Here is a 26437-nt window from a genome sequence, read left to right on the forward strand (position 1 = left end):
CCCGGCAGGAAAGCCTGTCGAGCCCTTCCCCACACTCAGTCAGGCTCCTGAAGAGCTCAGATGAATGGCAGTAACTCAAAGGATCCTTCCAGGGCCTCTCAGATGGGATCAGGGTCTACCTTCCATACGCTCCCCCAGCCACACTCACAGCGAGCATCAGTGCGCATCAGCGAGCAGTTCCATGATTTGGTGGCTGTCTGTCACCCCCTCTGGACTGCAGGCTTCCTGAGGCAGGAGCAGTGTCAGTCCATTCTCAGCTGTGTCCCTGGACCTCGTGTGTGCCTGACACACACTGATGCTACAGTTATGGACTGATGATGATAACAACAGTGATGGCCTCTGGGAGCCAGACACTGTCTTACAGATGTTAACAATTTAATCCTCACACTGATTCCACAGGGCAGGCGCCTTTACTCCCATTATGGAGGAGGAAAGAGAGGCTGAGTAAGAAATACTTTTCCTGGGGTGATACCACCAGTCCCTGCAGAGCTGGCTCAAAGGCAGGCATCAGAGTTGGAATCCTCAAGCTAGGACAGGAATATTCACCACAAGCAACCTTTGTGCTGGGCCCCACGCATGGTGGTCAGGTGTCCAGTGAGAGCATCCACTGCATGAATACAGAAGGGAAGTGGTCCCGAGACTGCCCTCATTAACCGGGAAACTGGAGACACAGAAGACTATCATTCTAGGGGGCTTGATTCTCAATAGTTTCCTTATTATGCTGACTTTTTAATAGCTTATGTATTAGGTAGGGGCTTCCCCGGTGGCTCAGTGGTAAAGAATGCACCTACAATGCAGGAGACACTGGAGACTCAGGTTTGATCCCTGGGTCTGGAAGATCCCCTGGAGGAGGGCATGGCAACCCACTTCAGGATTCTTGCCTGGTGGGCAGTACTGCATGGGGTCACAAAGAGTCGGACACAACTGAGCAACTGAGCACACACCCACAGAACATTAGGTAGACATGAATTAGAAAATTGAGATTATTTGCAAGTGTGAAGTATAAAACATCTTGTAAATGTTATTTTATTTGTAAGTGGATGAGGGTATAATGAACATGACATTCATTATATGAACAATATTGTAGGATTTGGAGTATAAAATTGACTTAGGAATTGTCCTGTGAAGTAGCCACAAACATCCAGTAACACCCCCCCATTTAACCTCAAATCCACATTAAAGAAGAAGTGACTAGACTTAAGGGGAAAAACTGCAAGTGTATTTCTGGTGGTAAAACCATTCCCAGTGACAATTAATTTATTGTCTAGTTAATAAGAGTTCCCTTGTCCCTTAGCACATTAATACTTGCTCCCAATTACTAGTTAATATTTTTGATTTTGTATTTCTTTTGCAAATTGAGCTATCATTTGATGAATGGCTGGATTCTGGTGCCCAACTTTTGGACTATTTCCAGCATAAAATTACAATCCCAGATAATCATGCCACAAAGATCTGGGTCTCATTAGGAGGGAGGAAAGCTGGGAAACGGCCCAGTCTGACCTCCCCCAAACCAAACGGCCATGGCTTTTTCTAGTTGTTCTACAAATGATTCAAATTTTTTAGTAATTCTAAAAACTGATGTGTTTTTTCCATGAAAGGAAGTGTTACCACATTTTCCAGAGGAGGAGGATCTATATCCTTGCTCTTTCATCCTCTCATTCCCACCCCCTCACCCTTGCCACCACCCACACAACATCTGTAGTTCCTAAACTAAAAGCACAAATTATTATGAAAGTTAATTGAGCTTACAAAGAAATGTTTGTGTAGGAACCTTTCTCGGCTTCAAGGAGAGGTCTGGCTTGAGTGGCCATTCACCAGGGTAGAAATCAGCTCACTGCAGGCATTCCTGCAGCCCCACAGGAGCAGACCCTTCTGCTGCCACCACCCCCGCCTGCAGATTTGACCATGTGCCAGAATAAACAGTTCAGTGATGAGTTCAGTTAAAACATAAAGTGCACACTTACAGTTTTTCACTTCTCTGGTTACTGGCCTCAATAACCAGATAGTCAGCAAAAAAAAAAAAGAAAAGGAGGTTACAGATTACCAACTAATTACGTCCACTGCATTAGGCCCAAGCCCTCCGGCCATTTGAAAGGCCCTTGGACACAGTCCTCACTCGGCACTGGCCTTCCAGGGACCTGCAGGCCCCAAGCTGCCACGAATGACTTAATCTCCATCAACATGTTCTGTCAGATTGAATAGCACAGCCTGAGAATCCCAGACTGGCTAAGAACAAATGAAAAGGTTTGCCATCTCTTGGAGTGCATTGTTGAGCCTGGATTTGGTACTTAGACCACAGAGCAGAGAAGGCAATGGCACCCCACTCCCGTACTCTTGCCTGGAGAATCCCATGGACAGAGGAGCCTGGGAGGCTGCAGCGACTTCCCTTTCACTTTTCACCTGCATGCATTGGAGAAGGAAATGGCAACCCACTCCAGCATTTTTGCCTGGAGAATCCCAGGGATGGGGGAGCCTGGTGGGCTGCCGTCTATGGGGTCACACAGAGTCAGATACGACTGAAGTGACTTAGCAGCAGCAGCATATTGTGGGGATTGGCAGCTTTCCCTTGAGATGGTTTTTAGACCCAGGGACTTGGCTCCAGCCCCAACACTTCACTCCTCTCCCTTAACTACCAGGAGTCTCTTAGACATATGATCACAAGCAAATAGATGGAGGGCATAGTGTTGAAGCCTTGTAACTTCACTTATAGCACCTGCCCTTTGAAAGACACTAACCATGATCAAAGGCAGCATATTTCGCTCCTAGAGATGAGTCTCTGATCGTCCCCAAGAGGAAAGAAATTCAAATAGTTTGCTACTAAGTGATAAGAAGGTTGATTCTCTGGTGGCTCAGACAGTAAAGCGTCTGCCTGCAATGTGGGAGACCCTGGTTTGATCCCTGGGTCAGGAAGATCCCCTGAAGAAGGAAATGGCAACCCACTCCAGTACTCTTGCCTAGAAAATTCCATGGATGGAGGAGCCTGGTGGGCTACAGTCCATGGGGTCGCAAAGAGTCGGACATGACTGAGTGACTTCACTTTACTTTAAGTGATAAGAAAGGGGCCTCCCTGGTGGCTCAGATGGTAAAGAATCTGCCTGCAATGCAGGAGAGCTGCTGGGTCGGGAAGATCCCCTGTAGAAGGGAATGGCTACCCACTCCAGTATTCTTGCCTGACGAATTCCATGGACAGAGGAATCTGGCAGGCTACCTTCCATGGGGACACAAAGAGTCAGACACAACTGAGCGACTGACGCACACACAAGAGATAAGGAAACCCCACTCAGGATTCTTTGGCCTAGAATGATTGTCATGGTGGAGCAGTTTCACCTTGGTCATTGCACTTAAAGGAAGGCTATCTAAGAACGCTTGGCAAGGGAGAGAATTACATAATGTCTTCTGTGACCAGGAGAAAAGCATAAGAGAGAAGTTAAAGGTAGGAAGTTTTTCAAAAGAAGATAAAATGTATGTCTTGTGAATCCCGTCTGCGTTATTTTTAAGTATTCTCTTGGATAATAGTTAATAATGCAGCAAGGAAAGCAAGGGTAAGTTTTCTTGTCTGTTACTTAATAGACCATGTTTTTGGAAGAATCAGTCTGGTTAAATCCCAAATACATTCAATCAGAAAATGGGCTTTCAACAACAGAATTTTGTGTCTGCAGTCTGTAGCAAATCCAATTCTATTAGGCCAGGAGGATGTAATAGAAACTAAAACCTGAGAGAGACCCAAGCAAGGAAAAATACTTCCTCATCCAAGCCTGAGAGGAATTTACCATCAGCCCTACTATTAATAGAAGCAGTGGAGATTCCATTTTCATTGCTCATCTGCCACTTTCATTATTAAATTTAAAAAAGAAGTGAATCAAGTCTGCTGAAAACTTACATATGATGTTAACATAGAGATTTTAGTAATTCAGCAGTATTTATCCATCTCTTATTGGTTGCTGAATTTCTCAGTGTAATAAGCTAAAGGGAAGCCAAAGGAAACAGAATGTTTGCTGTTGTTCCCAGGTGACATGTTATTCCTTAAAGAGACAGAATGTGCTGTGAGACAACAGAATGCTTTCACCACAAGTGAAAATGATGAGCAAGTGCACCGCCACAGGGCTGAGGAGCCAGGAGGAGGAGCTGATGGGGGAGCCTCTCTGGAGGACAGCCTGTGAAAGGGGACCACACACGTGGAATTCCCAAGCGCGCTAGGGAGGCAGGATCCAGGGATCCTGAAAGCAAGGGGCTAAAAACAGCAGTGAGAGACTCTCATTGTCTTCGCGTATCTGCACACCCAGAGGTAGAGGAGAAATGAGCTGCATCTGTGTTAAGTCAGAGGCCATTATCAGGGGTCTAGCTTCAGGGAAGAGAAGGAATAATTGTGACATAGAGTTGTAGATGGAGAATTGCATTGCTTTACCGACTCAGAGCAGGATTAACATTCTTAGGCACTGGAAAAGATAAGCAGAACTTGATATTTTGTTTGTCATGAATATGGAAAGCCAGGATTCCTGGACGTGGATTTAGCTGTCCAGCTCTAAGAATAGATGTTGCTTCACACAGCACCGTAACCCCCATGTGTGCTTGCTAAGCCACGTCCGACTCTTTGTGACCCTGTGGACCATAGCCCACCAGGCTCCTCTTCCATGGGATTCGCCAGGCAAGAATACTGGAGTGGGGTGCCATCCCCCTCCTCCAGGGGGGTCTTCCAGACCTAGGGATCAGCCCTCGTTACTCACATCTCCTGCACGGGCAGGTGGGTTCTTTAGCACTAGTGCCACCTGGGAAGCTTGTGACCCCCACATACACATATAAAGAGCAGCTTGAAGCCCCTCACTTCCTTGTTAGTTCTTAGTACCTTCTATCGTCAATCCCTCTATTTAGCCGATGATAAATTAGGAAGAATTGAACCCTAAGAAAACCCTTTTGGGGGCTTCCCAGGTGACACTAGCAGTAAAGAACCCACCTGCCAATGCAGGAGACATGGGTTCAATCCCTGAGTCAAAAGATTCCTTGGAATAGGAAATGACAACCCACTCCAGTATTCTTGCCTGGAAAATTCCATGGATGGAGGAACCTGACAGGCTACGTTCCTTGGGGCTGCAGAGTCAGAGACCAACTGAGCACGCACACACACAAACCCTTTTGGAGTTTGTCCTTAGGAGTGAAATGACCGACTTTAACCAGGTTTATCTTCTAGAAAGTCCAGGATAAAGGGAATTCTAATTGTGTGCTTCCCCTCCTCCTGTCAGGCCTTTCCCCAAATCAGAGATTGGCAAAGTACAATCCAGTGCCCAAATCCAACTGCTGCCTGTCAATGAAATAAAGTTTCATTGACACACGGCGGCACCTGGCCATCGTTACCTGTGTCTGGTGCTGTCTTTGGCCCACAGCGAGATCGAGGATTAGGGCACAGACCATATCATCTGCAGACCTGAAAATATTTACTCTGGCTCTTTTCAGAAGTTTTCCAGTCCCTGCTCTGGAACAGCATACAGGGTGCTTCAGACTGTATTTTCTGGACTCAGACCTGTGTCAGTGAGCGGCAGCTCTGGTTGGCATCACCCATTCACACCTTTTTCCAGGCACATGGTCCATCTAATAGCAGATGGTTCTGTAGGAGAACTATGACCTTGAATTGCTGGCTCCTCAATGGAGAGCTTTCACATTCTAGAAACAGTAGTATCTGAGCACAATCAAGAGTCTTCCACAGCAGAAAGTTGGCTCAGGCTTCTCCGGAGTCAACTGAGAAGTTGTTAGTGATTTCTGAGTCAGTCTTTCCTCGTCACTGAGCCCAGAAGTTGGGATGGGCTTTGGGTCACATTGTAAACCAAGGAAAGAGGCTGTATGCCTCCCTCACTGAAATGCAACTTAAAAGGAATGTTTAAAGTAAGTAGGAGTAAGTGAAAAAATTGTTCATTTGAAAACAAGCATTAAATAAAAATATGTAAATACACACAGCACACAAATCCCAACTGCAAAGGGTCAGATGAAGCTTTTTGCCAAATGAAAACTAACAAGAGTAGAGAATGTTGTGAACACAAAGCTAGGAGCTCTTCTAAGGGAAGTCTTCTCAGAGACACACAAGAGATGTGGCTTCTTCAGGCTGAAGTGCCCAACACAGCTTCCCTGACCAGATACAGGTCCAAATGTGCCCCCTTTCAGGCCATGGGCTCTGGGTGAGCTCTGGTCAGAGTGCACTGTTCCTCCCTCAGCAGCAGGAGCCACAGCTGTTCGCCAGGCCGCATGTAACAGTGTGAGCAGAAGGCAGAGGGGTCAATCTCTGGGAGAGCTTGGGAGGAAGGAAGCAATTCATTCTACTGGGACCCAGTCCAGATTTAACTCAGATTCAAGTTATAGTAATATTTATTGAGTCTACCATGTGTCAGATGCTTTGAGCATGGATTCTCCCATTTCCCTGAACCTTCCCAAGAGTCCCTGTTTTATAGGTGAAGAAAAAGAGCCTCAGTGTGGTAGAAATGCGGTCCCAGCAGTGTTGGGACCAGAGTTCTTAGCCAGTCCTTATGGCTCTGAGGCCATTGGTCATCGGCAGGTCGTTGTAAAAGCTGGATGCTGTTGTTCTGTAGTCAGAATGGCTAGGGGGTTAGCTTGCCCCTTTTCTGATTTTTCAAATCCTTAATGACATGACTATGACGGATTGGTTCAAATTGTTGTGCTGAGGACCTGACATGTTTTGGTAACTTTTTAAAAAGCAAGCAGCTCATTGGTGAAATCAAGCCCCTATCTTTTTAGGGAGATTACTTTTCTCCTTTTACTCTTAGGAAGATTACTTTTCTCCTCCTGAGAACAATTGTTTCTCATTTGTTCCCAGGAGCAAAAAGGATCCAATGATGCCCCCACAGAAAACAATTCCAGCCTGAAGCAGCATAATGCAAGCTCAGACTTGAAAAATGGCTTAGAAATCTCAGCCCTGTTAGCTTTATCACGTCTGCACCCTCCTCCCCCAAATCCATCCTTTCCCAAGCAGTCCCAGTAGACCAGTTTCCTTCTGTCTCCTAACATCTTTGCTCCCTTTCTTCTGCTTCTTTTTCCTGTAGGTTTCCTTGTAGGAGAGTCACAGGTCCTCTGTGACCCCCTGCACGTCTCACAGCAAAGGCTGGGCAGAACACCACGGGGCACTCGAGGAGCTAGTCCTGGCCTTACCGTCGCTGGCGCCGGTGGGGACGCACAGGGAGGGGTGCTGGGAACATCCTTGTTTTCAGAAGAAACCTTTGGTGTCATGGCCTCTCCTGGTGTCTTAGTGATCACTCCCTTGTTTAGCTGTTTGTTGTCATTTACTCTGGGTTCTTTTTTGGGGGGTAGGTGGCTATTTGTGTGATCGATTTTTCTTATGCTCATGAGTAAACCAAGTTAAATGGGTATCTATTTAGAGACGTGGCCTTGAAACAATTGTGCATTAGTGACTTATTTTTAAAAACAAAAACAGTAAAGGACAAAACATTTAAAAGCACATTCAGATTGTCTTGGGGTTGGGGTAGACACACACTGCCACATGGAGCCCACACAGTTTTTCCACAGAGAAACACTTGCAAGAAAAATCCTTACCCTCCATTCTGGTTTAGACATCTTTTATTTCCTTGCAAATTACGTATGTTTTCCAGAATTTTTTTTCAATAAGAATGCATGGAGAAGTGATTCTTAGAGATAACTATAGAGAACCCAGGAAGGGTCACTCATGTATATCTCCGGATGACCCAGAGGAGGGCAATGCAGGGGAGAAGGAGAAATGAAATAAGTCTTATCTTCCTAGTGTGGCAAATTGTGGGACTGGGTGTAGTGGAGTCACCGAGCCCAGCGCCTGGCACTTTTAGGCAGCCTCCTCTTTGCTGGGAACATGGGGTGGCTTCTTTGCTTTACTGTGAGGAACATAAGGAGTGTTCACATTGGCGACTTCTCCTCTTGCGGGCCTGGGTCCTTCAGTGACTCTGTTGCATGGCTGGGGGACGTTCTGTGATTATTTCGTGAGTAAAGTCATCTCCCCAAAGGGCTGGTATGTCTCTTCAGGGCAGTGAGCACTTCTGATTCATTCTTGACAACTGTTGTTGAGTCATTTTATTAAATATGCTTTAGTTAAGCAGTGAATGAACAGAAGAACAACCAGCCCTCGTGGCCCTGGTGCAGACCGCAGAGCAGGAGGGAGCAAACCTTTGGACAGTGGCCAGCGACACCCACGGCAGTGGCTCCCCAGGCCGGGGTGCTCTTCGGCCGGGCTGGTGGTTGGGTGAGTTCCAGAGGAACGGCACTCATTATGGGGAGCATTCCCCAGCCCTCCTCATTAGCGGGAGTCACAGAGGCCTGGGCAGGATAGAAAGCCGCTGCCTTCAGCTCGCCAGGTCTCTACTCAAGAGGGTCAGCGGAGTCAGAGGTGAAAGGTGCAGGGAGACAGAGGCAGTCTTAAGTCAGACTCTGAACTGTCAAGTTTTTTTGTTTTTGTTTTTGTTTTTAATTTTAAAATCTTTAATTCTTACATGTGTTCCCAAACATGAACCCCCCTCCCACCTCCCTCCCCATAACATCTCTGTGGGTCATCCCCATGCACCAGCCCCAAGCATGCTGTATCCTGCATCAGACATAGACTGGCGATTCAATTCTTACATGATAGTATACATGATAGAATGCCATTCTCCCAAATCATCCCACCCTCTCCCTCTCCCTCTGAGTCCAAAAGTCCGTTATACACAGCTGTGTCTTTTGAACCGGTTTCAAGCAGTGGTCTTTGACACCCACCCCATTAGGAATATTCCCTTTCCCACTCCCCAGGCTTACCTCTGTGATGACCATCTGCCCCCCACCCCCTGCCCCCATCCTGCCCTGCTCTTTCAAGTCTCCTGCGTTTAGACAGGCAGACCATCCCATTTCAGTGGGCCCTCTGTGGTGGGAGGCAGGTCAGCAGTCACATTCTTGAGGAAGAGCTTTGAAAATTGCCCCTGCAACTGTGCAGTGTCAAGTACTAACCTCGGGGACTCTGCACTGGCCCTCACTGCTCGGGTTGAAGGACTCACCTGAAAACACAGCAGGACTCTGAAGAAGCAGGTCAGAAACATGAACATCGAAGTGGGGGTGAAGCATCCAGGTGATGGTTTGTCCAGCAAACCTTTGGAAGGGCAGTGGCGTTACTCGCTTGAGAGGCATGCCTGTGTGTGGAGAGAGCCCTGAGCGTGAGAAAGCAGTAGTCCCCAGCTAGGAGATTAGAAAAACAGAACCCAGCCGGGAGGAGGCACTGACTCATGATATCTCTAGAAAGTAAAGACCAGACACACTAAATCCTCTCTTGTTTATATTTTCACATGGAGAGATTTTAAACCAGTTCCAATCTTCTGTCCTTTCCTCAGTGTACCCTGCTCAGCATTCAATATTCACTCAAGGACACTCCAATCACATGTGATCTAGTTCCATACTACCTAATATAGATTCTGGTGTATAATCTGATGATGTCATTCATCTGTCCATGAATTTTCATTCAGTATATGTCCATCTGTTTAAATAAAGAGGACCAGACACAAATTGTGTTGCCAAATACTCAAAAAAGATTTATTGGGCTGAATGAATAAAAAATTAGTGTGTATGGCTTTCTGAAATCTTTTCTGGTCCAGGTTCATTTTTGATCATCCCAAATAGGTAAAATTCATTTCTTATTTACCAGCCATTCAACTACCTATAAAAATGGAATGGACAACAAGCTCCATGATTCAAAATTTTTCATTTCCATTGTCGGAACCACTCTCTGGACAGCATCCAATAAAAGTGAACAGTAATGTCTTTAATTTTAGAATTTTAAAGCAGCCTCAATTTTGACACAGTACAGCAGTTCTGTTGACTGCATTTAAAAAAGAAATTCACCCTGCCGCCCTCAAGAGGTGGGGGTAGTTTGCTGGTATCCTTGAAGACGCATAGGCAGAAATAGATTGCAGTGGTTTGCCTGCTCTGAATACTGCTGTAGCAAAGCCTCAATGTCAGACATGATTTGTGTTTAGAGAAATGTGTGAATTATGAAGCACTTTTATGTCCACAATCTCATTACTGCTCACAACTACCCTGTCAAGGGCATCAAGCTGGTCCTATTGAGACCCAGAGAGTTGAGATAACTGGCTGGAGATCATCCCATAATGATACATCACAGCCTTCACACTGATTTGGAGATGTCTGATGCTGTCACTGGAAACCTTCCACCATCCCTCCCAGAGCTGGTCTTCCTGGGATTCATACACATCAGTTAGCTCCCAAGAAAGTAGACACAATATGCACAGGTCTCCTAACTCGTAGTTTATTTTTAAAAAGTCATAAACTTGGTTGGGGCTTACTTTAATGGCTAAGAGGAAAATTATAGGGAAGGAAATCAACCAGGTACTCTGTGTCCCAACTCTAAAACAAAATAGGTGTTGTTTTAAAGTCTTCTGCTTGTTAGGATGCATTGGAGAAGGAAATGACAACCCACTCCAGTGTTCTTGCCTGGAGAATCCCAGGGACGGGGAGCCTGGTGGGCTGCAGTCTATGGGGTCGCACAGAGTTGGACATGACTGAAGCGACTTAGCAGCAACAGCAGCAGCTTGTTAGCTTAGAGTTTGTAGATGTGTTGATCATGCCAAGGCTTGGCGTGTTTAGTCCAGTAGGCGTATTATAACGCACATTGCAAATTACCAGATATTTAAGAGGACTTTTTGAGTGTTATATGTACATTTCCAAGTTGCAATGTACATTGAAATTCAGTTTGACAAGTCTTTGGATGCCTACAGGGTAAGGACTATGTATTAGGTATGAAATTAAATATGATCAAATAAGAAACTGTTGATAAAATATAAAGTTTGAAAAATAAAGAAAAATCTTTTCAGAATTATAATGAAACTTTTCCCATTCCACAAAACCTTTTATTAAACCCACAATGAAAATTTAAATACCATTTTGTACTTTCAAAAAATCATATTTGCATTTACTTTTATTATATATTTTCCCAATTTTTTCATTATAACTTAACTGTAGGTCAACATTCCGACAAACTTATATGGATTAAATAAATTTCACAGGCTAGTCTGATGCTATAATCACAATTTATGACATTTTTCTATGGGATAAATTTACTCTCTACTCCCTGAAATTAATGTAAAAAATGTGTTGATAGATCAGGAAGAAACGGAACTTAGAATTCCATCATTATTTGAAGAGACAGCAAATCTGTGCAATGCATGGCTTTCCCCAAGGGCTACCATATGCAACTGTTCTGAATACCAATGAAGTGAACAACCTGTAGCTTCCTTACCCTCTAACAGTTTCTATATCTAGTATTTCATTTGGTTACTTCCAATTTTTAAAGCACTTCCACAAAGCCATTCAATTAATAATATGCAAAACTTTGAAGAACATTTCTTCATTTTTATGAAATGTATTTTATTAAAAGTGTCATTCTTTTGGCCTTCTTCAACATAGATTTTTGTAAATTATCTCTTCAGTAATATATTACTTATATGGTCACTGTAGAAAACTTGAAAAATGCAGAAACTCTAAGGAAAACACCCCAAAGCCAGTATTCATAAAAGACTATTGTTAACAACTTTTTCTTCCAATAACATTTCTGTGCATTTTTTTTTCAGATGTATAAACATACACATTTTGAAATTGTCACCATAACACAATTTGAGTAAGGCAAAAGAAACGATTAATCCTGATACTATGAAACCTCTAGCAAGCTCTCTTAATATCTTTTCTTTATTTATTTTTAAATCCATTATGTAAATATCTTATTTGAGATTTCCTTAAACCTTTTCAGGATGAAAGTGGGCAAAATCTTCCTCTGGTTTTTAAAGCAGATGTTCAAGCTGGTTTTAGAAAAGGCAGAGGAACCAGAGATCAAATTGCCAACATCCGCTGGATCATGGAAAAAGCAAGAGAGTTCCAGAAAAACAGCTATTTCTGCTTTATTGACTATGCCAAAGCCTTTGACTGTGTGGATCACAATAAACTGTGGAAAATTCTGAAAGAGATGGAAATACCAGACCACCTGACCTGCCTCTTGAGAAACCTACAGGCAGGTCAGGAAGCAACAGTTAGAACTGGACATGGAACAACAGACTGGTTCTAAATAGGAAAGGAGTACTCAAGGCTGTATGTTGTCACCCTGCTTACTTAACTTCTATGCAGAGTACATCATGAGAAACGCTGGGCTGGAAGAAGCACAAGCTGGAATCAAGATTGCTGGGAGAAATATCAGTAACCTCAGATATGCAGATGACCACCCTTATGGCAGAAAGTGAAGAGGAACTAAAAAGCCTCTTGATGAAAGTGAAAGAGGAGAGTGAAAAAGTTGGCTTAAAGCTCACCATTCAGAAAACGAAGATTATGGTATATGGTCCCATCACTTCATGGGAAATAGGGAAACAGTGGAAACAGTGTCAGACTTTATTTTGGGGGGCTCCAAAATCACTGCAGATGGTGACTGCAGCCATGAAATTAAAAGATGCTTACTCCTTGGAAGGAAAGTTATGACCAACCTAGATAGCATATTGAAAAGCAGAGAAATTACTTTGTCAACAAAGGTCCGCCTAGTCAAGGCTATGGTTTTTCCCGTGGTCATGTATGGATGTGAGAGTTGGACTGTGAAGAAGGCTGAGTGCCGAAGAACTGACGCTTTTGAACTGTGGTATTGGAGAAGACTCTTGAGAGTCCCTTGGACTGCAAGGAGATCCAGCCAGTCCATTCTGAAGGAGATTAGCCCTGGGATTTCTTTGGAAGGAATGATGCTAAAGCTGAAACTCCAGTACTTTGGCCACCTCATGCGAAGAGTTGACTCCTTGGAAAAGACTCTGATGCTGGGAGGAATTGGGGCCAGCAGGAGAAGGGGATGACAGAGGATGAGATGGCTGGATGGCATCACCGACTCGATGGACGGGAGTTTGAGTGAACTCTAGGAGTTGATGATAAACAGGGAGGCCTGGTGTGCTGCGATTCATGGGGTCTCAAAGAGTCGGACCTGACTGAGTGACTGAACTGAACTGAATATGTTAAGTAGCTTAGAATGATTTTACAGTAACCCACTAGAAAGTTGTGAGAACTGACACTCTCCTGAGACATCCTGCCTCCTTCTCTACCACCAGACACACGGAAACAAGAAAGGCTGAGAGATCCATGTCAAGTCATCCAAGGCTCTGGTCACATGACCACTATTGGGCCCATTGCTTTCACATCTAAAATGTAAACACAGCATGTATATTCACATCCCAGCAGTCAGTCCAAGGAGATAGATGTGTATTCCACCTCTCCCCACTCTTTGTATTTGCATAATAAATAATTTTAAGTAGTGATGAATGCTAAGAGAGAAATCAGAAAAATGTGGTAGAATGCAATGGGGGAGACTTCAGCTGACCTGGTCCCAAAACAGGCTTTTCTGAAGGGATGTCATGTCCACCAGGGGAGAATCTCAGTGACAAAAGGGACACAAAAATGCAAAGACCTGGGGAGAAAGGGAAGACTGTTCCAAGCAGATGGAAGAGCCCTGAAAGGGGCAGGAACCTGGTGGCTGCAAGAAACAGAGAGGCTCGGCTGCACTAAAGGGCAGGGAAGGGAGCCTGAGAGAGACGGTGGGAGGGGCACGGGCAGGCACCCATCCTCTGTTCTGCTGCCCTGGGAAACCCAGACCGTTCAAACCCAGAGCAATGTGATGTGACTTCTGCTTCAAAACAAGGTGCTCTGTGGAAAATGAGGCAATAATAAAAACAGTTTTGGAGGCCATGGGGAGAGATTTGCAAGTGCCCAGGGACCTTGGCTGCCATTAAAGCATAGAGAAAGCAAATTAAAACAATTAGGCAATTCCAAAAGTATCTAAGTAGATTTGGGAAAATCTGGAGAAACCTGTTTTAGTGTTATGTCTTAGCCTTACAAATTTGTCTGGGCTTGTGGGAAAGAGAGAGGTATACCCCCACAATCACACAGGAAAGCCACAGGCTCTCCCTGTCAAATCAGGCATGTCTCAGGACTTAAAGGTGGCAGACTGTTTTATTTTCAATTCAAATAAATTGAGGGGTGGGGTTGGTTCTTCAAAAAGAGAACAGCCTGACTCTGGACACGACATGAACCCTGGTACCAAGGGTGCCATGTGATTCTATGAGCAGAAGTCCCCAGACAGGCAGAACTGTCCTAACTGGAAACACATCTGCAGTTTGTGGTGTCTGGGACAGGGGCTGAGCAGGGCCATGAGGGGGCTCCCAGGGTGACCGTGATGTTCTGTTCTGGTTACACAGCTGCATGCATTTGTTGAAACTCACCAGTGCTACACTTATTACTGATTATCTCACAGTTTGTGGTGTTACCTCAATAACCACTGTCTTGAACTGTAACCAGTGGCATGTCAGGATGAAGGGTACTTCTATCTGTGCCTTACTTTATAATGCATAGAAAAAATTAGATGGGTAGGTATGTGTTAAAGTAAACATAATAAAATGCTACTTTAAGGATGTTCACAGTACAATTCTTTTAGGTTTTTGTCCATTTATGAATCATCATAATAAATTGTGAAGATGAAAAGCTGAGTGCTTTGAAGGCCCCCTTCTTGTTTCAGTAGAATTTGTCTTCAGATTTCTGGGAGGGAAAGCAAATCTCTATCATGTTGTATGGAGTTTGACACAAACACTTTTAATCGTCTAGTTTTCAAAGGCTTAGCCTAATGTAATATTGAATTCTCTCTGAATAAATTGCTCAAAAACCTAATCTTAAATGCATATTTCAATGAAATTCTTAAAGTACAATATATTATTTTTTCTTTCTTCTTCCCATTGGATAAATATTCTTCTGACAGAGTAACTCTATTTAATGCCCAGTATTTGAGTAAGCCAACCAAATGCAGCCAATTCACACAGTATCACAGGACAAGGACACATCCACGAAAGTCCCAGCGTCTGTCCGGGCACACCTTATGTCAAGGCAGCTGTCACAGTTCCCAGTAGTTAGCTGTAACAAAAGAAACCTGAAGCTTTTGTGTGCATTCACTTCTCAGAACAGTTCTGGGAGGCCAGAATGGATTTTACCAAGTCTGTATTTGAGAAAACTGTGCTGCGGAGCTTGGGAAAGTCCTTCAGTCTGCATACAGGGGAAGTGCTGACCGGAAGCTTTCTCCTGGCTGAGCTTGGAGCCTTTCCTCTCACAGCTTTGCCTTAAGTCTGCCTTGCTAGTTAATGATTCTTATTTTTCAGTATTACTGATTTAATGGTCTCACATTTAAATGTTCTATATTACATAACATGAGATATTTGGTATAAAGGTGGAGCCAAGATTATACCTTGTTCAGTCAAGAAACCCAGGCCAAGCCATTTGCATCCTCACCGCAGACCTGCTGTCTCCCTTTTTGTGTGTGGCAGAGAAGCCTCAGAATAAGCAGCCTTGTCATGTTTTCTGTTGATACTTTAGTCATTAACCCAGGAATAGGACTCAAGATGGATTTGCCTTCAGCTCAGTCCAATAGTGTGTTGGCTGCTTTTTCTTAAAAATAAACATGTTGGGCAATTGGGCAATTTTTTGCCATTATTAAAAAATATGTCAACATTTTGCATGAAAATTTCGGTCTGTTTCCTCAGAATAGGTTTTCCAAAGTGGAATCATCATGACATAGACTTTAAGCATATTTATTTGTATGCACAATTTGTCCAGTTGTTTCCAAAATGTTTTACAAATTAACATTCATATCAATAATGTGTAATGGTGCTATTGTCTTCCAAATATCGGATCTTTTTTAAAATATGAAAGTAATTTATAGTAACTGTAAATAGTAAAGGGTCATGGTAGGTATTCATTAAATAAGTCCTTTCAGTGCTCATTTAGCACTTTTTGAAAGAATAAATAAAAACACAAGTGTAGTCCTTTTGCAATTATTTTCTTCTTTAACAGGGCAAACTTACCTGACATGTTTTCCTTTTTAACTGATGAAAGTCCTTTTCACATAATTCAATAATAAAAATAGTTCAGCCAAGAGAAATTTATAAACGGATATCTTTGAGCATTTAAAATGAAAACATTTGTGATTGCGTTCATCCTTCTGTGTACAGAAGAAACCCTTCAGAAACGTGCTCCAACACCCAGTTCTAGTCAGCACTGGTCACCTGGCTGGCATGAAGGGCATGACCAATACTTGAGGCTTCCTAGACCAGAGCTGACCAGTTAACCTGAAATTTAGGGACCATAGTCCATCAGCTTCCAAGGTGTGCCAACAGAAAGGTCACCTCTTATTGTCAAAATCCTGCACTTCCACTGATGCTGGCATCTTTAAGGACCTTAGAATTGGGAAATCAGTCTGGCCTCATCTGTATGCACCGCAGCCAACTGTGTACAGTGGTTCCAAACTTGAGGTTGCAATCAGAGCAGCCCACACTCCCAAGTGAAGGCAGCCAGAGATGTTGGGTCTGTCCTGTGTTATGGTTGAAAGAGTGATGAAATCACTGTGCCCTGGAGCCAGTGCAGGGAGGGGGCTCTGTCTTGTGAGCCATTGCAGTTCCCTTGTGAGTATTCTCTCTACCACCAAATTTGAGAGAGACCACAGAAGGGGAGAAGAGGGAAATCCTCACAGAGTCAAAGAGGAAGTAAGGGTTGCTTCATATTTAATGGTGGTGTAAACGCTTCACGTTCATTATGTGGTGTCTGAACATGTGCTCAGTGCCTTGGCACCAAAATCCCAGAGCAGACAGTCAAATGATGCTCTACAGAAAACTACCGTGGGGAGGGAGCAAAGACCCTATCAAATGGAAATGCGGATTTGGGAAGAGTTCCTCAGGAACTCCCCGCGTATTGACGCTGGTGTTGGTTTTGTGCTCAACCACCTGGTTGCAGATTCCAGCTCTGCCTGGTCAGGTCTGAATCAAACCTCCAAAGCCAGAGGCCATATTGCCTCACTTATGATAATTTTGGCTCAAAGTACAGTCGCTAACCAGCTCCCTGCTTCAAAATTTCCAAACCTCTTTGTTTTCTTATGCCTGCCTATTCATGTTGTTCAAAGAGCTAATTTATAAACATGGCTTTATTATAATCCTCTCTTTTGCTTTTAAATATAGACTACAAATGTATTTTCGTAGTCTGACTTCATCCCCTAATTTAAAATGTTTTCTTATATTAAGTTTGACAGCTGAAAGCATCAGGGCGTTAAGTGTGCCGAGGCCACATATCAGCAATTGATGCCAAACCCTTGCACCTCTACCTGGGTGGCAGGCTCCTTAAAGTGTGGCAGACACAAAGACATGCTGGTTTCTTAGTAACCAATTGTGTTTTCATGTTATTTTCTAAATTTTATGTAATATTTGATTTTATTCTTCGGTGCATCATTTTAGAATGTTTTTTGTCTCCAGTCAATGATTTTTAATTTACACTCTTGTCATTGATTTTAGGTTGTACAAAGTTGTGGTAGGAAACTATGTTTGTAAATAGTCTTTCAACACATAATAATGTGACATGTTATCTTTTTGCAATGTAGAAGTTCATTATATATTTATTAACATTGTAAATATACAATTATTGTCTATTTTTTCATGCATTTTATTAAAACTCTTATAGACTATTTGGTCTCAAAGATTTCCATAGGGTTTTCATCTGAAAAATTCTCCTTGAATTTTTGATATTTTTAAACAGTTGCATGCATTATGGAGATGAACAATTCCTTAGTTTGAACTGCATCTTGTATAAACTTTTAAACATTGTTAATCACATTTGTCCTGAGTGGCCTTCAATCAGAATTACTATCCTAAGCCACTGAAGCATGCAGTTAGTTGAAGATTGTGAAGATTGTTTGTTTTAGCTTTTCTACTTTACTTTATTTCATGTGATACCTTTTTCACTTTGTTTCCAGTTTGCCAAGGGACAAGTAACAAGCTCACCCAGTTGGGCACTTTTGAAGACCACTTTCTGAGCCTCCAGAGGATGTTCAACAACTGTGAGGTGGTCCTTGGGAATTTGGAAATTACCTACATGCAGAGTGGTTACAACCTTTCTTTTCTCAAGGTTAGTTCAATGAATTTGATCCTTTTTTTAATCTGTTTTAATTTTTTTAATTTAAATTTATTTATTTTAATTGGAAGCTAATTACTTTACAATATTTTATTGGTTCTGCCACACATCAGTATGAATTTGCCACGGGCATACACGTGTTCCCCATCCTGAACCCCCCTCCCACCTCCCTCCCCATACCTTCCCTCCGGGTCATCCCAGTGCACCAGCCCCAAGGATCCTGTATGGAACCTGGACTGGCGATTTATTTCTTATATGATATTATACATGTTTCCATGCCATTCCCCCAAGTCATCCCACCCTCTCCCTCTCCCACAGAGTCCAAAAGACTGTTCTATACATCTGTGTCTATTTTGCTGTCTCGCATACGGGGTTATCGTTACCATCTTTCTGAATTCCATATATATGCGTTAGTAAACTGTATTGATGTTCCTTACCCAAATACACTAGAAGTAAATATAAGTAAATAAGGCCTTGGCAGAATTTAATTAGCAGTGTATTTATTTTGCTATGGGAATTACAATCCACAAGGAAATTACACAGGCAAGTTTTATGGAAAGGTCACTTTACCAGATAGTTTCAAGTTGTAGCTATAAAAGAACAGCAAAGAGAAATAGACTAGCCTGGCATTCTGCTGTCATTGTGGACACTAATCTTTTAACCAGCACTGCAGCCATGGTATCCTGCTAAACTGGCTGTGTTTGAAAAAAAAAGAAAGAAGACATGCTTTGTAGTCCATGCCTGTTTTCTTGGTATAAATGCTCCCATCATGGTTGATTGCTGGCTACCAAGAAAGAGTTTAAAAACTAGTTCACCAAACTCCCATATGTTTTGCAGTAGACTCCAGTGAGCCAATAGGAGCCAGCCTTAAAAGCTTCTGAGTTTGGTGTAGTTAAACTTAGGATTTGATTGGTTTTCTTCTGGGTTTGTTTGTTTGTTTTTGATGGCAAGCCTGCAAGACAAATCCAAAATAAATTAATAAAACGTTTCCATTTTCTGCTGAGTCTGTTAAACACCAGGCAAAATGAAAGTCACAGCATTCCTCAGTAATGCACATGGCCCGTCATTACCGCTGTCAAGCTCAAGAGGCAAAAATGCAGGAATCGCTATAAATCTTGTTACCTCCCATGGGGTCCAGTGGTAGTCATCTGCATGACTCGTCAACCAGTCCTCCTCAGCTAGGTGGCCTGGGCTGTCTGGATCCACTTTAGATCTTGCACTCATGAGTTCCTCCAAAGAGAAATAACATGTTCATGTTTTATTTCCTTAGACCATCCAGGAGGTTGCCGGCTATGTACTCATTGCCCTCAACACAGTGGAGAAGATTCCATTGGAAAACCTGCAGATCATCCGAGGAAATGTGCTTTATGAAAACACCCATGCCTTAGCCGTCTTATCCAACTATGGAGCAAACAAAACCGGACTGAGGGAGCTGCCCTTGAGAAACTTACAGGGTGAGAGCAGGGCACAGGAGGCTATAGTATGAAGAGCAACTTGGGCGGTACTTAGCAGACTGGGTGCTTTTCTGAATTCCATTCAAGGAAGACTTTTATTCATGACACACAGACGTTTTGCATGCCAGCCATATGCAAGATACAGTGAGTGGAAGCTCTAAGAAGACAGTAGATGATGGGGCAGGAAGGGAAGAGCTAAGCCAAGTACAGGTTCTGCCTTGTTCATGGAAAAGTATCCAGAGAGTTAGTAAGACATGGTAAAGGTTCTGGAAAAACGATTCTACCAGATGACGAGACTGAAATGCTCAGGTAGTCCTCCAGTCTTACTGCCTGGACCTCGTGTATAAGGGACAAAGAGTGACAATCCCACCACTGTCTGAGACATTTTCCAGAGTCACACTATTATACAAAAGCCATTTTTAAGTTTGTAAGGATCAAATAAAGGTATTACAGGCAAAGTTTGAATTCTTGTGAGGAGGGCACTTACAAGGGTGCTGTGAGAGGAAACTGTGGAAAAATGGCAAGTTGACTTTTAGAATTTGAAGATAACGATGATTGTGGCAGGTACAGTGCCAGCCATGTTAAATTGGTAACTTAATTTAATGCCCCTCACCTTCTTTCAGAGCAAGTGGTATGCTCTGCCATTTTACAAAAAAAAAAAAAAAATTGGTCAAAGTAACCCTCTTGAATTCCTACAGGAGTGAGGAAATGGCCAGGGTTGGCCACCCCAACCATGCCGCAGAGCCCTAACCTTCCCCCAGGCCTTGCGACTCTGATGGACAGTGGGGCCAACCCTAAAGGGGGACGAGAGCAGAGGACACCCAGCAGAGGAGGTCCGCGGTGCAGGGCCTGAGCCCAGCCTGAGGTGCAGGGCGGGCTGACTGTCCGTGCCCCATGGAGCCTGTGTCCAGGTCAGCTCCTGGGCTCTGCATTTATGAAATGGCCTCAGGGCTCCCCTCAGCCTCCCGCACTGTTGGGTGTGGTGCTGGCACTGGGCTGTGCTGTCCTCGCCCTCAGCCCACCGGGATGCCTTGCAAAGTCGCTGTCTCGTGGTGCCAGGCAGAGGCAGGTGGGGGCACAGACTGTCAGTTTCCAGCCCCAGCTGTATCAGCTCCATGCTCACCAGCCAGGCGCCTGGGAGTGGGTTCTCTCTGTGACTTCAAAAATGCGGGCGACAATGGTAACAGACTTCCCAGGGTTGTTGAGAAGATTAAGTGAATTACTGCAGATAAAGCCCCAGGGAGCTGTTTCTGTGCTTGGTATTATTTGTTTTGAGTATTGGGGTTGTATCAATTCAGATTATTTAATTTTATTAAATAATCCTCTAATTTGGATTATTCGACATGAATTACAACCCACTCCAGTATTCTTGCCTGGAGAATCCCATGGACAGAAAGGAGCCTGACAGGCTACAGTCGATGGGGTCGCAAAAGTGTCAGGTATGACTTAATGACTAAACGACGACAGTTGGTCACTAACACGGGCCTCTGGTCATCCCACGGCTGTCCTCTTGGCCTTCCCGCTCCTGGTCTGTCCCTGAGGCTCCTGAAGCGCCAGCTCTCTCTTCTGTGTCTCCAGCTCTGGCCCCTCATGAGTTTATCCCTTGACTCTGGCTCCCTCCTAAGTGAAGCTTTTCACTTGGTTGTCCAGCTGTCATATCTGATTTCACACCCAAAACTCCAAGATGCGGCCCTCTCCGACCTCCCAGCCTGCCTTCTGTGACTCTGCGGCCCCTCCCCGCCATCTGCTGAAGGAACTGCTCACCTGGCCCCTCACAGCCTCTGCTGGGGCCGTCTGTCTACCTGGAGCCCACCGAGCCCACTTCCGTCTGGGCTTTTCCACATGTTCTCTTCCCAGAGATGTTACTCTTTCCAGCAGCCCAAGAGAGCTTCCCCAGAAGAACTCTTCCTTTTCCATGTCCTCTCCCACTCCGGGATGCTTGGCATTACTTACATATCTAGAAATGAGTTACGGTCACAGGACCATGTGAGGATTAGCTCAGGCCATGCATATGTCTGACTGCTAGGTGGTACAGTAGTAAAGAGATTCAACAGACGCAGGTTTGATCCCTGGGTCAGGAAGATTCCCTGGAGGAGCAAATGGCAACCCACTCCAGTGTTCTTGCCTGGAAAATTCCATGCACAGAGGAACCTAACAGGCTACAGCCCATGGGGTTGCAGAGTCAGACACGACTGAGGGACTGAGTATGCTTGCATGTAAACCAGCTGGCACAGTGCCAGCCTCGTCATGGGTCATGGCCCTCTGGGAACAGAGGTTATTGACTGTGCATTGCCCCTCACGTGCTTGTCATTTCTTACAGAGGAGCCAGCAGGAATCATTCATCTCCGCATACCTCACAGCACTCGCTGCCATGTTTTGTGCACAGAAGCCATTCAGTAAATGTTTGCATAAGTGTCATGGGGGAATACTTGCCCTCTGCTCCAGCTCAAGTTTTCTTATCACCCCTGGTGCTTCATGTCATTCCAACTCTTCCTTTGAGCAGTTGAACAGTTTTATGTCTTTGCCTTCCCTTGGCCACCCAGTCTCTTCATCACACATCCAGATCCTTCCGGTTCCACTTTGCCCACTTTCCCAAGCACCTCACAGCATCTTCCCTTCCACCCACCGTTCCTGTCCCATCTACCCTTTCACACTATCATCACACGGTAACTCCAGTACAGCTGGGACCAGCCAGCCTCCCTGGGAACCACCAACTTACTGTATACCTGTCATTCATGCTACATGACTAAAGCATTATCTTCCCATGGCCCCCGATTTCTAAATTCTGGTCATTCATTGTTCAAAGATCCAATGCAGGGGAATCCCAACTCCTCCACAGAGGAATCCATCAGCTCACTTTCCACTGCCCCACTGCAGTTCCAGGGAGTCTCATTTGCATGCTGCCATCTCTTAACAGAAGGCAAAATGTGAAGAAGCATATGCATACTTAAGAGATGGCAAGTTTGCTCATGGGGGTTCCTTTCTCATGCAGAAATTCTGCAAGGTGCCGTGCGATTCAGTAACAACCCTGTCCTCTGCAACATGGAGACCATCCAGTGGCGGGACATCATCAACACTGATTTTCTAAGCAATGTGACAGGGGACTTTCAGAACCAGCAGGGCAACTGTAAGTGTTCCACAGTGCTCCCCCTACCCCTGGATTGCAGCTCATAAGGCAGGGCGGAGCTGTGGAGTTGGGGTGGAAGGCAGAGAAGGCACAATTCATGTTAGGTTACATGAATCTACAGCGAGAATAAGTAGTAAACAGATGATATGCTCACTAGAAGAGCACCTATTTAAGACAGGAATAGGTCTGTTTTTCATGGTGACAACTTACTTGCTTACAGGTCACACACAGACACAGACACACACACACACACAGACACACACACACACACAGACACACACACACACACACCCCGCCAGGGCAGCTGAGCTCTCATGTGGCATTGAGAAAAGCCCATCATGCCAACTCTGGCAAGGGGCTTCTCTCATCCTGTTTGAGGAAACTAACCAGGCTTTTGTAGCTTCCAATTTTCTGCTGAGGCTCAAAGTGGTGCCAGGCCCTGTGGAAGCTTTGGGGCTCAGCTCTGCCCTGCTGCTCATCCTGGGAGGTCCCAGGCACTCCCACATGGATGGAGTGCCCGGCAGAACTAAGGAGTACATGCGGATAAGCTTGTCCATATTTAACTAGTGCCCATGACCTAGTCCCCACTATTCATCAACAAAGCAGCCCATGCAAGGGAGCAGCTGGCCAGGACCACGCTGCAGGTCAAGGCTCCCCGTTAGCACCCTTGACATACCTCATGGGAAACTTTGAGGACCCCAGTTTCCAAGTAGCCTGCGCCCTTCCTGATCTCCCTCACCTTTCAGGCCTTTAAAATAAGAAGCCATCACCATTTCCTGCTTCTCTGTTTTCCTACAACTGTGCAGTGGATACATGGGTACTTTTTTTTCTTTTTCTTTCTTTCTTTTTTTTTTTTTGGTGTTTTTGCTCTTAGAATTTGAAACTGATATGCATCTTAAAAATCAACTAAAGCTGCTTTGTTTTTTGCTTTTTTCCTTTGATTTGATTAATTATGATGAAATACCTTTAAGATAAAATTTACCATCTTAACCGTTTTTAAGTGTGCAGTTCAGTAGCATTAAGTACATTCACACAGTTGTGCAGCCATCACTGCCAATCATGTATTTTCCTCTTGACAAACTAAAACTGTCCCCACTGACCACTAACTCTCCACCCCCAGGCCTTGCATCCATCAACTTACTTTTGGCCTATGAATTAGACAACTTTAGGTCCCCTATATGAGTGAAATCACATAGTATTTGTCCTTTTGTGACAAATTTGACAAATTTGTACTTTTGTGACTGACTTCTTTCACTGAACACCGTGTCTTCAAGAGCCATCCAAGTTAGAGCATGTGTCAGAATTTCCTTCCTTAATATGGCTGAATAATATTTCATTCGTTTATACATTCATCTGTCAATGAGCACTTGAATTGCTTGAGTTGCTTCCACCTTTTGAAAATTGTGGACAAAATGCTGCTGTGAACATGGGCATTGAGCCCTTTGACTTTGTAAATGCATTATTCCAACAGATACCCAACTGACCTACTTTGGTTGCAAGAAAGCAAAAGCTTTCTTTTACAATGTAAAATTTTACATTTTCCAGAGATGGAGGTTAGCCTTTGCTCAGCAATCTGATGAACAGTGGGGAGGTTAAATTGTGTAAATTTGTAACAACAACAACAAAAACTGACATGGAAAGGGTGTGAGCCTAATATGGGTTTGCTATAGATCAAATCAGGTACCCAAAGTAGCTCACCTGCCCTCCTCACACCATAGCTGCAGAAATGACCTGGCAAGACAGTGTTGGGAAAGACAAATGGTGAACAGGTTTATGCAATAATAATATTCAAATATTACAAAGCTACGAGAAATAAACCAAGATGGTATTGGTTCAAGAGTAGACATATAAAAATAAGCCATAGACAAATAAGACAGTCACTTTCACTTTTCACTTCCATGCATTGGAGAAGAAAATGGCAGCCCACTCCAGTGTTCTTGCCTGGAGAATCCCAGGGACAGGAACCTGGTGGGCTGCTGTTTATGGGGTCACATAGAGTCAGACACAATTGATGTGACTTAGCAGCAGCAGCAGCTGAATCCATAAAGAAATGACATTGTAAGCAAATAAGAAAAGAATTAATTATTTAATATATTATTCTGGAATGTAACTACTAAAGGAAAAATATTTAAGTGACAGAACTATTAACAGGGTTTTTTTTTTTTAAGGAACTAAGGATATTAGGTTAGTTGCATTGGAAATTACAAAACTGCCATCACCCGTTACCTGTGTTTCCCTCATTAGTTGCCTCACCAGGGACAAACTCACAGTCTTGCTCCTCTCAACTGGTGCTTTCAGGTCACAGATGACTTCTGAGAGCTTGTTTTATTTCATCTTTACCCAAAAAATCTCATAAGGTGATTTAAGTGTTTTATGGACATGGCTTTTATGGACAGAAAAGTTACTTAATATTATGTTATTATTGATGCAGTTTGGAATTTGAAGTTAGAATGGGTAGGTTTACTAAAGAGGAAATTGAAATAAATCTATAATCCACTTCATAGACCACTGTAAATTCCAAATGCATGTTAAACATAAAAATTGTTGAGTGTATATGTAAGTGCTAGAAAGAAACATAAAAATAAATATTTGTAATATCAAGTTGAATAAAAGCCAAAGTTAGATACTATAAAAGAAAACTTCCATATAAAAAATGTTAATAACAGATAGGAAAATACTGTGTAGCATCTGATTGCCTTGCAAAGGTTAACATTCTTGCTATGTGACTATGTAACGTAGTCTTCTAAATCCTAAGAAAAAGGTGACTACCTCTCCAAAAATGGGTCAAGGACATGAGCAGCTCCCCTCTCCCCATCACACACACACACGCACACACATAGCCAAAAATAAAGTAAAATATTATTTGTCATTGTATTACAAATGGTTAAAATAAAATAAAGAAGCATCATTTTTATATGTTCCTTTTGATTTTTCAATGCCTATATTGGCAAAGAAACAGAAATTTACATAGTCTACTTGTGGGTATATAAGTTAATTTTGGCAATATGTATTGAAGTTTCAAAGTATGCATGCCTCTGGCCTATGAACATCATATCTAGGAATATTAAGGAAAAACTGAGAGGAATGAAAACTGTAAAGAATGCAGAAAAATATTTTTGTTCAAGCATATTCCTTATATCCTTGTGTTTAATAAATTTCAAAAGCAACTTATGTCTAAAGCAACTTATATCAAAATAAGAGATTGGTCAAATAAATTGTGGTATAGCCATGCCATTAAAAATTCATGTTAGGTAGAATGATATTTAAAGGCATGGAAAATTGTCATAATGTATCATTAATTATTAAGTTATGCAATATGTAATGTGATATTAATTCTTATATATAGATATACTTACGCCTATATTGATTACCTCTGGATGATCCTCAATTCTTTTTGCTTTTTTCAGTTACTCATATATTAAATAATCTCTGTGATTCTTTTTTTGTCACAGAAGCTTAAGAATAGAATCATAAACAGACTTTGAATTCTTTAATTGGTAAATATTTCCTGTGTTATGGAAAGATGTCATTAAACATTTTTATTTTAAATATTTTCTTTTATAAACTTATATGCTTATAATAGAAATTTGAAAATACGATGACATATAGGGTAAAAGGAAGAATAATGTGGTATCGCTGTACAGACATAACCACACTGAACAAAGCTGCCTGACTTTCGCTCTTTCCTCTTAGGCTTCTCTCGTCCTGTCTGTCTCGTCTCCACCTCTGCCTCTTCTCCTGGTGTATGACTGACACCATCCGTTTGGGGCTCAGCTGCCCATCTTTCAGGATTTTGAGAAGCACCAGCATTGCACCAGTGCCTTTCACCCCTGGGATCAACTGTAAACCTTGCTGGTCATACTGAAGGGGTGCCCTCATC

The 26437-nt window shown here is 43.3% G+C and overlaps 1 protein-coding gene across 2 annotated transcripts in view; it reads left to right on the plus strand.

Annotated features, from left to right (window-relative positions):
* EGFR (epidermal growth factor receptor) overlaps positions 1-26437 on the plus strand; it is a 212568-nt gene that overhangs the window by 122848 nt on the left and 63283 nt on the right. For both annotated transcript variants that reach the window (XM_052644247.1, XM_052644256.1), the window contains exons 2-4: positions 17819-17970; positions 19247-19430; positions 22423-22557. In XM_052644247.1, the coding sequence (XP_052500207.1) occupies positions 17819-17970; positions 19247-19430; positions 22423-22557 (471 nt within the window). The remainder of the gene's footprint in view (positions 1-17818; positions 17971-19246; positions 19431-22422; positions 22558-26437) is intronic.

This window comes from Budorcas taxicolor, chromosome 1 (assembly GCF_023091745.1).
Source record: "Budorcas taxicolor isolate Tak-1 chromosome 1, Takin1.1, whole genome shotgun sequence".
NCBI lineage: Eukaryota > Metazoa > Chordata > Mammalia > Artiodactyla > Bovidae > Budorcas > Budorcas taxicolor.